Source organism: Aphelocoma coerulescens, chromosome 15 (genome assembly GCF_041296385.1).
Source record: "Aphelocoma coerulescens isolate FSJ_1873_10779 chromosome 15, UR_Acoe_1.0, whole genome shotgun sequence".
Lineage (NCBI taxonomy): Eukaryota > Metazoa > Chordata > Aves > Passeriformes > Corvidae > Aphelocoma > Aphelocoma coerulescens.
The window spans coordinates 8,946,892-8,959,831 of NC_091029.1; the positions used below are offsets into that span (position 1 = coordinate 8,946,892).

Consider the following 12,940-nt stretch of genomic DNA (forward strand, 5'->3'; position numbering starts at 1 on the left):
TAGTTAGTGTTATTTTTAAAGTCTTGCTGTAATTGAAGATTTGCTTTTTTAGTGTCTCAGTATCGCTCTGAAAATCAGAGTGTAGATAGTGCTACTGAACCATTAGGATTAAAAACAGATTCTAAAACTAAAAATAGATTAGCCTTTAAAGTAATAAAAAAATCAGTAATCTTCACTGTCAAATTATTTTACCATTTTGTGTCCTTTAAAATATACACTGACTGAATTTCTTGGCACTGACTTCTTGCCTGTGATAGATAGCATATTCTAATATTGAACACTAGAATTACTGCTTTATTCCTGTAAGGCCATGCGAGTGTATTATGCACAGCCATTCGTTAATGGGTGATCTCTGTAGACATGTAATTCCTAGGATAACGTGATAATTAAATAGCCCTTGCTTATCCCATTAACCCAGGGCAAACTCAGTATGCTAGAGCCAGATGAATGCAAAGCAACTTTGCTGTTCCTGGGCTTCAGCTAGGGATTTTTTTGCTCATCAGTGCCTACATTTGTTCCAAGGAGTGCACTGTTTGATGTTGGGTCTTGTGGAGGTCTTTCCCCCAGGTAATGCACTGAACAGCCTCCAACTTGGGGTTTAAATTACCGTGAAATTGCTGTGGACCTCTTGCTTTCTAAAGATAGTCTGAAAAGAGAAAGTTTTATTGATGTGATTTCATATATATTTCAAACAGATGTAGTTAAACCTGTTAAAGAAGACTGTGTAGCTTCTCTTTATTTGGGATCATGGCTAGTTTATTTGGTTTAGTGAGGCTAAGTGGAGCTAATCAGCTGTAAAGGAAAATAAGCAGATTTTTTATATAGAAGTGAATGTCTACATAGTTCTGTGCTGGTTAAACCCTATTACCTTCAATAGCGTCTAGTAGTATTAAGTAACATACAAGCCGATATTTATAATGCTTATATTCTTGGGGTTTTAATTTTTCTCTTTTTAAGTTTAGTCCCTTGTTTCCACATTAATCTTTCTCGGTGCCCATCTCCATCTTTCTCTAAGGTTTCTCCCCGCCACTGTGCCAGCCTTCCTGCTTAGGAACCTGCTAGTTTTGCTGGCTATGGCCCACCCTGCAGTGCCTCCACCTGAACTGAGTGTTCCTTATTTACTCCTGGTAGGCACATGGAGCCCTCCAGTCTCTTTTCTTGAAAAACATCTTACACCACGTTCTTCCAAAGTTATTGAATCCAGTTGTCATGTACACCTGTTAACCCTGACACTGAGATGAGGGGGTGTGTGGGTTTATTTCAGAAGTCATGAACTAACATTTCCTTTAGGAGCTTGAGTGTGAATAAAAAAGCCTTGTTCTTCTGGCCGAAGATGGGTCTCCTTTCCTGGTTTTAATTACATCCTACATCTCAGACAATGTGTTGGAAAATGTACTGGAGGGGTTGTCTTATGTCCTTGAACACACAGCTGAGGAACAAAGCAGCTGGAGAGTGGGTAGTTCTGTAAACAGGAACAGATACAGTGTGCCAGGGATGATGCATTTGCTGCAGCAGTTGAAATGGTGAGCAGCAAGTCCTGTGTACAACTGCAGGCTGGTGAGAATCTGCCAAAATATTTCGTTTACTCTGCACGACTCAGGTAACAGCTTGTTGGTTCTTTTCAGTTGAAGGTACTTCAGTTACCTTGCTGAGTAAAATGGCCAAGCTGTTATTGTAAGGACCTGCCATCTTTGTTTACCTGAGTCATGTATCACATATGTCTTGAATTAAAACCCAGAGCAAGTTTAATAAAATGAAATCTGCCTTTGTGTGCATCTTTCACCAGTACTAACTATTCCTCCTGGTCCCCAGGCTTGACAGGGGACCAGCGAACTTACCATGGGAAGGAGAATGTGGACTCGAGGCACAATCGAGGGAGAGGAGGAGAGACCACCCGCTTCCACACCGTCAACATGGCACAGCCTGTCCGATTTAGCAGTAAGTTGCAGACTGGGAAATCTGGGCCATCTTTCTGCTAATTAATTTAGAAATTTAGGCTATTTTAAAATGAAAAAGTAATAGTCTTTTCTCTTGCATAGCTTTTTGACCAAACTTTGACATGTTCTGGTATTCCAGGTGATTGTGCGTTTCTTTTATATATGTCCTGCTATATTGCATGGTTTATATAGCAGACCAGTACATGCAAAGAATGCTACTTCCTTATTAATCCTGGTTTTGTGAAACCAGAGTTGGAATTTTCTGTTACAACTCACTGCAGTTACAGAAAACTGAATTAAGAGACTTGAGAACAGAACTGTGAATTGAAAGGAACAGAAAACAGTTTCCGAATTTTAAGTTTCTTAGGTCATGCAAAATTAATAGTGCAGATGCAGGTGCTAAAATCATATTTCACATCTGTTTTAAATGTCATCCTCCTCTCCTGTGATTCTCTCTATTAGTCACCCATCACCTCCAAGAATGTCAGTCAAAAGCCTGTGGGCCTATTTCACCCAGAAATGCCTCAAGGCTTTTGTTTCAGATTCCCTCAGTTGAGTTAATTGAGAGAAAGCAGAAACAGCAGTTCACACCATCACCTTCTTAATTCCTAAAGATCTGCCTTACAGTGTTTTTTTTTCCAAAGCAACCAAGAATTTCCCCACAACTATCATTTTTAATGATTGACTCTGGGAGCAGGAATATGTGAATACTTTTGAGACTGTAAGAGTAGGTTGAAAACTTAACAGCAAGTTGGATGTATTGGTAACCACCTAATAGAAAGACACAGTCATTAAACTGGGCACCTCTGAGGTTTTTGTGCTGCTTGTTTTTACTTGGATTGATCAAATTTATTGGTTTTATAAAGAGGTGCAGGGAAATATCTTCTGCAGTAGATGGTCAGTCTTAATTAAAGATTTTAAAGGCTGTGACAATGTGATGGAACTTTGCTAGGAACGTCATCTTTTTAAAAACATGTAAAAAAAAAAATCAACATTTCTCAGAAGCTGTAGTAAAGTAAGTCTTCAGGGATCTGCAATGTGTGCACCTTCTCCTGCGGAGGTGAAGTGTACACACTGTTGTGTGTACGTGTCTCAGTGATTATTGATTAGGATGCTTTATATTAAAGATCCTAATTTGGGGGGAATGGTTTCCCTTCTATTCTTCATGTTTCCTAGGAAAGTGCCCAACAGGATGGCACCACTATGAGGGCACAGCCAGCTGTTACAGGGTGTATTTAAATGGGGAGAACTACTGGGACGCTGTGCAGACATGTCAGCGGGTGAACGGATCCCTCGCCACCTTCACTGCAGACCACGAACTGAGGTTCATCCTGGCACAGGAGTGGGACTTGGAAGAAAAAACTTTTGTAAGGAAGGACCAGCGTAGGTGAGTAGGAAGAAAAGGACAAAGATTTCATGTTAGAGAATGGTTTCTGTGTGGTACAAATGTTTGTGGTTCAGATTGTGTAGAAAATCTAATGGTAAAATTGACATCAGGTGAATAACCCCATATGAACAGGCTGCTTGGCAGTGGCCCATCTGCGGTTTTATGTTTTAATTAATATTAACAGATAATTCAATTCAGCAGAGTCTTTTTATCTTCAGGTTGTCTTAGCAATGTACAGGTATTCTTGAACTGCATCAGGGAAGGTGGATTTAACAAGACTTTGCTGCTGCACTGCCTTGTATAGAAATAATTATTTATTTTTCAACAAGATTTTGGTTTCCATGAAGTACCTGTAGGACTAACAAAGATGGCAACTTTGAGGTAGGAATGAAGTAAAAAGGCATTTTGAGTTGCAACTGTGTTTGGGTGCTTCAGATATTTCATTCTATTAGTTCACTACAAACAATTCCTTCTTTTTCTTCATACGGGTTTTTAGTCAGACTCATGGGCTGCCATGATGGATCACCAGGAGTGGCTCAGTAATGGTTTTTTTTTGTATCTGGAGAGTTAAATGGTTTGACCCAGAACAGTCTGACCTAAGTTTATGTTTAGAAATACTTGACTTCTGAATGCTGCTGTGTGATTTTTGAGTTTTAGATACTGAAGTGCTGCCATGACAACAGAATTAAGGTGCTGCATATGAGTAGAAAGAAAAGACACAGTCAGTTATAATTTGCAAACATAGAAAACTACCAAATATTTTATAAAGTATTTTCTTCTATTCCTCAACTGTAGTCTCTCTCCATTTATGGGCTAGAAAGATAAGGAAAAAAGTAATCAGAATGTTTTGAAAATTATCTTTTACATATGAAGACACTGGAAGGTTCTGTGTAATTTAATTTGTTACTATGTTTTTGGCCTGTATCTGCAGAATGTAACTTAATTTGTTTTGCAGATTCTGGGTGGGATATCAGTATGTGATCACCAATCGAAATCACTCTCTGGAAGGTCACTGGGAAGTAGCTTATAAAGGTAGGTCTCTCAAATTACTGCTTAGTTCAGTGCCCATGGGAAATTTATTAAAGCATGAATATGATTTGCAAGAACAGCGTGACTTCTTTCACTGCTAGTGTTGAAAGGTGAACTGCTTCACTTTACAGTGTAGAGGTGGAAGAACTTAATACTCAATACGCATCTTATTTTAAAGTTTAAGAAGTTTTTGGTTTTTCACGCTGCTGTGGAAAGAACATGTTTCAGTTATTTGGACTTTCCCCTTGATTAAGATAGAGAAAGGAAACTACTCTGTAATTTCTCATTCTTTGTGGTGAATGTTTTGGTGAACTGCTGATTCTGGTTCTAGTTTTTGCAGACTAGTGTAGCATGTTTGGAGGTTTCAGCTTTTCAAAAATTGGTAGAATTTTATATACTAAAACAACACACTTGAATTTTGCAGAATTTACCCATATTTTTTCTTTTTAAAGTATTTCAGGTAGTTTACTTAAACTGTGTCAGAATTTGCATAATCCCAGAAATAGATCCCATTTTATATGAAGAAGTGAACATTAACTTGATGGGCGTCACTGGCTAAACCCTTTCAATTGCAAAACAAGCAGCTCCCTCTGCTGAAAATGCAAAGTTATGTTTCTACACCTTTTATTTTTAACTACTTCAGTTGATAGATTAGTTTAAGTCATTATACGAACTCTTATGTGTACAGTTGCCTGTCTAATTGCTGTACTGGTTTAGGTAATGGAAAATTTAAAACAAAGGTGGCTTTTTTTTTAAGCATCAGCACAGTGAATTCCAATGTAGCATTTGAAAACTAATCTGAATAGGTTTTTTTCTCATACATAGTTTTCGGTATCCATGGAAAATCTGGAAGGAAGACTTTCCTTTAGGTATAGATACATAATTATGGTCAGAATTTTCAAACAGTTGGGTCTTGAAAAATACTTCCTTTGACACATGAATACAAAGATTCTCCTTAAAAGGACCTTTCTTTGCTCTTTGGAAAGCTGACTGCACTGCCATCTGCTGACAGAGTGGTCACAACAGGGAGGCATGAATTACAGAAAAATCATCATAACTGTATCATTAGTTTTATTTAATTTGATGCTTTATATGAATTGAAACCTTCTCAATACCATATAATCTTCTGTTTTCAAGCTTTATATTTAATACAGAGATGTCTCTGAAATAAAGTACATAGTAACATTCAGGAGTTTGTGAAAAACTTTTCTTAGGCTTTTATTGAGGCAGACTCTGAATTCGTAATAACTATTTGAAAAGTGATTTAGAGTTCTGTGAAAATTTTAATTTATTGTTGGGACATGTGGAACATAAGTCCTCCAAAAAATGCCCTCAGCACCTTTTGCACTGTTTGGAGCCCTTCAGGAGTACTGTTTTATGAGTTGGAAGGACCAAAGTGTGGATGCCCCAGTGCATCCCCCCAAACATGGGAACGGCTCTGCAGGAGCTGCATGGGCGGATGCACATCTTTGGAAGCACTGGTGGGTGCATGGAGTGCCAGGCACAAGATTGCTGTGTGGGTTCTTGCTCCACTGGTAGCAAGTGTGACCAAACTCAGTGTGGTTTGAGGAGGTGTATAACATTGTCAGGCAAACCCCATGGGACTCTGTGAAGCAGCACTTGTGGAGATGTTGGAGTATCACTTCTCCTGGTTCAGAGTGACAGAATTACCCAGTACTTTGAAAACAGCAGCCTCTTTTCTGTGTGAGTCACCCCTTCCCTCCCAGCTGTTTGCCTTCCTCCAGAGCAGTGTTGCTAATGGAAGCTGAAGCTGGAGGGCTCTTTGTATTGAAGTTGGTGTGCATTAAATGAGTGATGTTACAGAGCCTTTCTAAAGCTTTCATACCCACAGGCTGCTTATACCAATGTATCTTGTTCCAGGCTCTTCAGAAGTGTTTTTACCCCCTGACCCTATCTTTGGTACGGCTATGTCTGAAAAGGAAAATATTCTTTGTGCCCAGCTCCAGTATTACCATTTTCCTACCCTCCGGCACCATGGTTTACACAGCTGGTATGCTGAAAACTGCTATGAGAAATCTTCATTCCTCTGCAAAAGGAGTAAGTTGGGCTCAGTTCAGTGTTAACTGTATTGTGTGTGTTTAAATATGCATATAATAAATATCTGGAAATTGTTTCATTACCCTTTCTAATTTTTGCCCAGTGAATTAAAAAAAAAAGGGTGGTGTTACATTTCTGCTTGATTTTAATAAATAAGAGCATCATAATGTGTGGCTGTCACACAGTACAGAGTTTTACTAAAAAATCATTAGGCAGCAGTATCAGCCCCAAAATAAACTTGGAAAAAAAAAAGTTGTTTGTTTTTTGTTTTTTTTTTTTAACTACCTTATTAGTAAACATTACTCTTAAGTTATTAATTTCACATTAAAATGAGGAAACACTTATTTATGGTTTATTTTGAGTATAGCAAATTCTACTAAATTCTTTCCAGCCAATTATTAGAACTAGAAGGGAAAGACAAGTGGAACTCACTGACTTAAAAGTGGGGGGGGAAAAAAAAGGCTTTTGTTCTGTATCTTGCATTTCTGTGCTCCAAAAGCCTTGATACCAACAGAAGTATTTGCAGTATTATCAGGTAATCGTAAACATCACCCGATCTAAGTGGTGCTTCTTTGCAAGGAGAAAAGTTGTTTAATTTGAGGGTCATAAAGGGTGCAGCTGACTGCCAAGGGAAGTTGTGCAGCCGCTCTCCTCAGAGCTTTTTATGACCAGATTAGATAAAACCCTGAGCAACCTGTTGGGACCTCATGGCTGACCCTGCTTCGATCAGAGATTGAGCTGGAGACCTCCTCAGGTCTCTTCCAGTCGTAACTTCCGTGTGGACCCTGCCAGCTGAGCCATGTGGAGGGGACAGGCCACGCTCCCTGAGCAGTCGTTCCAGCTGCTGGGTCCCAGTACTGTTTTCTCTCTCTGATTTTGGCACCTGCCCTTAGGTCAGTGGGCAAAAGGCAGCTAAGCTTGCCCTGCTGGGCAGGGATCAGGATACTGCTAGGACAGTGGAAGTACTATTGCCTGGCCCTTTTGAAATCCTGGCCTGTTAAAAATGTCCTTCAGGCTTGGTCTAGAAAAGATCCAGCTTTTCCTAATACCAGAAGAGAGGAAGGGAGCCTGCAGCAGGCTCTGGCAGTGAAGATTAAGCTTCTCAGACCACTTGCTTTCCTCTGTCTTGGAGAGGATGCTTGAAAGCGTGTCAGTTCCATAAAATACCTAAAACTCACCTTGTCAGTTTTGAGCTGAAAATCATCCCTGTGTCCCTGGAGACCATCCATTATCTTCCTCATTCCCTGGAGATACCTTTTTGAAGTTCTTTAAAGGCCTGGATTTTAACTGGTGGTCTGCTTCTGTTTTCAAATCACTTAATGCAACAAATTAAGCTGGATTCCATGGATATTGATGTGCCTTTCTGTTCTAGGCCAGACTTGTGTTGATATCAAAGACAACATTGTCGATGAAGGCTACTATTTCACTCCCAAAGGGAATGATCCCTGTTTGAGCTGCACGTGTCACAATGGTGAACCTGAGATGTGTGTGGCTGCTCTGTGTGAGCGGCCCCAGGGGTGTCAGCAGTATCGCAAGGACCCCAAGGAGTGCTGCAAATTTACCTGCTTAGACCCAGGTAAGACTCTACTGCTACAGTTTTGTCAGTAAAAATTAGCTGAGTGCTCAACTTGGGTATCTTTGGGTATAGCTTTGTTTGAAACAATACATCCTTGCAGTGCCTCTGCATTGCTGGGTACAGCCACCCTGTGGGGAAAGGTCTCAAATCATGGGAAAGGAAACACTTGAGACTGTAAAATGAGTTATCCCTGATGCTACTTAGAAAGGAGAAGCAGTAATTTATTTTCAATATGGAGAGGGACAATACTGTGGGTTTTTAGTAGAGCATCTGGTACATTTCCTTTGTCATGTTTAGTTGTCATGAAAACAAAACACTTTTCTCTTGAGCACTAATTAAGCATCTTTTTCTGGTCATGAGCATATTTAAGTGTGTGGAAGTTTGCATTCAGGGATCATGTGGGAAGCGGAGTTTTTAAATTATATAGAGTTTCAATAATAATCAGGACTTACAACCTTGCCTACTAGATTTGGCCTATCAATGCAGGTTTTTGTTTTGGATCGATAAAGCCAATAAAGTTGACTTCAAACTGTTTGTCAGTTACTGTTTTGGGGTACAGATTTTGGGGGGGTTATATATATATATATATTTATATATATACAGTCTTGTGAAAAGAAATGTAGCTTACTTGGAGTTTACTGTGAGGATGGTCAAATACTGGAGCTAATTGTTTGTGGAATTTCCTTCTGTGGCGATATTCAGTGCCTGATTGGACTCTGTCCTGCACAACCTGCTCTGGCTGATGCTGCTTGAACAGGGGTTGAACTAGGTGATCTCAGGATGTTCCCTTTAACCTCAACCATTCTCTGTGACACTGGTTTTTTTTGATATTTTAAAAGAACCTGATCTTATCTGAGTGCATTAAGAAGCTATTGTTCTGAACTCCTGCAGATAGAAGGTCAACTCTTCCCATCAGAGGCTTGTATATTGTTACAAATAAAGAGGGTGCTTATTGACTTCCAAACTTGCAGTCTTATTGGTCTTAACTAGAGAAGTTAGTCATTAAAGGCCACTGGCTCTCCTTGTGTCACATTTATTCTGAGGGTTAAGCTTAACAGATGTTCGCAGCTAGTGTGGCAGGTCTGTTGGTGAAAGAGTGGGGAAAAAAGCAGGAGTCTTCCTCCCACTTTTATCAGCTGAGTTAAGACTTAGGCTTCACTTTTTTTATCTTCAGGAACAGTGTCAGCAAAGCATCATCCAGCAGACAGGATAAGATGACCTGGGATAACCTTATCGTGTTCTTTTAATCCTTGCTTATTGCTGTGGGTCTTAACTATTTAATGAATGCTGATTTGAAGAGTGTATTTTACCACATCCTTTCTCATCCTTAATCTCTTCTTCTGTGCTGATGCTGAATGAGACTGTTTCATGATACTCTTACTTGAAGTGTTCTGGTGGTTTTTTTAGTAACTCAGTTTTTGAGAGAGGAATTATCAAGCAGTCATCCAACTTCTTTCATCATGAAGTTACTTCAGCTAGTGATAAACACTGAAAATTTTAAATTAAACATTTCAGTTTTCCTTCTGGGTGGTAATAAATGACTATTCCAGATGACAAAAATTAATGAATTACTTTCTTTAATCAGCATGTATTTATCTTTGTCCAATTCTTTCATATATCTTCCCTAAGCTCTGTTGCAAAGGAAAGAAAGCAGTATTTACTAATCAACAGTAAGTAAATTAATCACCCAAGGAGAGACCTGGGGGAAATAAATCCTGCTGTTGGGTTGGCAGGTAATCAGCTCTTGCGGTGTGAGTGGGTGAGCAATGATTACAAGTGGTAACAAATATTACTCGAGGACTCGGTAGTAGGGGGAATTTTCAGTGATAGGAGTGAGCTGAGCAGTGACAGCTATACTCCCTTAAAAGATGCTTCTCCTCATTTAGCAAAAGATAAATAGCAGAGGAATATTTTGAAACCAAGGTAGTCTGTCTATTGCTGCTCCATGGTTGTGGTAGAAAATAATTTTTCTGTTGTGGCTCTTGTTTAGATAGATCTGCAACTGTGAAAAGGTAGTAGAAGAAATAAAATACTTGAGAAGAACTGATGTGTAGAAGCTTTTCTAATGACTAAACTGGTGCGGTTACAGGGCACTACTATACTGAGTGTAAAAACAAGTTTTCTGAAATAATTCGTTCTGTTTTTCTGTGGGCTTCAGGTGTCCTTGGTGGTCTCAATCCCAGCCTGTAGTCCATGCCCACTTCCTGCCACTCATTCTTGTACCTGCACTGTACTGTGATGTGGTTCTTTCTCACAGAAAAGTGCTGCCCTATCTCCACCCGGCCCCCCTTCTCCAGACAAACCTTGTTCTTTCTCATGGCATGTTAATACCAATAGTCCTTGGTTATTACTAACAATTCTTGTCTGTTATTACTAACAGTCCTTGATTGGCTCCACAGCTGCCTGGTTATCTGTGTTTGAGGCATACACATGAGCCCCTTATCTGGGAATTGAGAGATCAAAGGATCTCACTTTGGACTGCTGTTCATAGGGTCAAAAGAGAATGGGCTCTAGTCATAGTAATTTTTCATCCTGGGCACAGTTTGAATCAGTAACTTTCTTTGACGGTTCAATAACAAAAATACCGCTCCACTTGGGTTATTATTCAGGCAAGAAAAATAAGGTTCCAAGGCTGTTCATTAAAAAACAGGTGTTCATTAGACACCTGTTAGTTCCTGGGAACAGACAGTGTTTCTGGTAAGCTCAAGAGGGCTTAGTCCAAGTGCAGTTTGTCAAGGCTGAGGTCTAATGAGCATTTCTCAGTTAATAGTGCAGCCTGCAGAGGGGGAATGCACCACCAGAATCCATCCCACGACAAAAGTCAGCTTCTCTGGGTCCCTACGCTGATGTGTGTATTTTACTAAAGTCACTTTAGTGTTACCGACAGCCTTGAGTAATCTACAGTGATCATGGAGTCAGCATTGCCATAAGATGGAGGAGGAGCAGGGGCAGGTCTGTGGTGTTCAGGAGGGTGTGCTGGTTGGGAGGTGTGGGACTGCATCGGTTGAAGTTGAACTATCTGTCAGCGGTAGTTGCTAAAAGGTTTGACAGCACCCAGGCTTTTGTGCTGCACAGCCGGATCTGAGAGGGTGTAATGCTCAAGCTTTATGCATAGTGCACTATTAAATGAATTTCTTGTTGCCAAGAAAGCGTTACATAATAAATGCCAGCCTGTTAGCCATGTACTGGAACCATATAAATTAGGTGGATTTATCTGTTACTAGTATGGGTAGCAAACTAGTACTTAAAATTTTTGTGAGGCTTTTAGCCTTCTCTTATAAGGAATCTTTGATGAAACTTCAGTTGCTCTTAGTGAAAGGAAAAGTATGGAGGGAGCTCTTGGAACCTGGGGTGGGTGTGGGAAAGGAGAGGTGGCCAGGATCTGTCTGATTCCTCTGGAAAGTGGCCCTGCAGTGACTGGGAAGAGGGGCCATACCTGCTAGTGGTTGTGTCTTGCAGCAGCAGGTGACCAGGTTGTGAGGCCACCTCATCTGTTTCTTGCCCTCCGCTAACCTGGGTATATTTCTCATTCAGAACTCTTTAATGAAAAGTTGGTGCAAAGACCAGAGTATATCATCTTTAGGTCATTTTTCTTTGTGTGGAGTTACCTGTGTGTGCATGTGCTACTTAGGCATAACCAAGTGTGATTAGTTGAATTGTGAAAAATTAATACCTTTTGTGCCTGGTATTGGGAGTACAGTGGTAATTTGCTCACAACAACCTTCTCAGTGTGGATCTGGTTAGCAATGGGATAGAGCTCTCCAAGTTCTAAGCTCCTGAGTCTGTTTCTTGTTCTGCCACTTGCTTTTGGTATGACTCTAGGAAAAGGTTTAATTCCCATTCACCTTAAACTCTTCAGTTCCTGAGTGATGATTACAGTGTTTCTATCACTTAGTGGTGCTAACCAATGTACTGATGACATGTGGAATTCAGATAACCACATCTGGGTGACAGTGACAGTGTTTAGAGATCTTTTTTAGTGGAAATGGAAGGGTTAAGATGTCCAGAAGTTACATAGTGTATAGATATGCCAGTTCTCAAGCCTTTTCCTCTTTAGTGTAACATCATCAGCTATGCCAGGGAAACAAGTGGATGTGCAAAATGCCGTTAACCTTCCTTTTTTCCAATTTTTGTGCCCAAAGCCTTCAACGTTTTACCCCTTTTCCTGAGGAAGATATTCTTAGAAACTTTCAGATCTTCTTGCAGTAAAACGATAAATCACCTGATGATTCATGATTTTCTTATATATTTGAGATCCGGAGAAGTGTTAAACCAGGCTAATGAGTCTCCACTCTGCGTTTATCTCTCCGTTACTGACAGAAGAACATCAAGAAAAATGAATCTTGAACAAAAATAACAGGCTGTTTTTATATGTTTTATGTAACAGATGGCAACAGCCTGTTTGACTCAATGGCCGGTGGAATGCGTCTGATTGTGAGCTGCATCTCCTCCTTCCTCATCCTCTCTCTGCTGCTCTTCATGGTCCACCGGCTGCGCCAGAGGCGGAGAGAGCGCATAGAGTCTTTGATTGGAGCAAACTGTGAGTATCTACTCTCACCTTGTGCTTATTATTGACACGTTGATGTATGTAAAGGTGAGAAATGTCATCGTCTTGCTTGACTGTGCCTGTGTCTTGGTGGGTTCTTCAAACTTGAACTTTTTTAGTGGATAATGGAAAAATATTTTTGTTTGTATGCGGTCCAAATCTGAAATACCTTCTGTGTGAACAACGTCCAGAGTTTGGAGAGGTTAGAGTCAAATTTAGATGTGATGCAGGACAAACAGACTGGGAGCAGGTGGGCCTGGGTATTGTTGTGTAACTGCAGCAAGTTGACTTGTATGGGTTACGTAGACTTTTCTAGGTCTTCAGGAGACATGAGTTCCGGGGGTGTGAAAAGTGGAAAAAGGTGTTGAGATCTGACTTAAACTGAAGAAGACAGCATGGGATAAAGT

The 12,940-nt window shown here is 40.2% G+C and overlaps 1 protein-coding gene across 1 annotated transcript in view; it reads left to right on the forward strand.

The window, feature by feature from the left end:
* Window positions 1–12,940, forward strand: part of DGCR2 (DiGeorge syndrome critical region gene 2) — a 45,273-nt gene that overhangs the window by 26,314 nt on the left and 6,019 nt on the right. Inside the window, exons 3-8 of the mRNA XM_069030463.1 lie at window positions 1,813–1,938; window positions 3,114–3,324; window positions 4,280–4,356; window positions 6,235–6,411; window positions 7,784–7,987; window positions 12,375–12,527. Coding sequence (XP_068886564.1) covers window positions 1,813–1,938; window positions 3,114–3,324; window positions 4,280–4,356; window positions 6,235–6,411; window positions 7,784–7,987; window positions 12,375–12,527 — 948 coding nt within the window. The remainder of the gene's footprint in view (window positions 1–1,812; window positions 1,939–3,113; window positions 3,325–4,279; window positions 4,357–6,234; window positions 6,412–7,783; window positions 7,988–12,374; window positions 12,528–12,940) is intronic.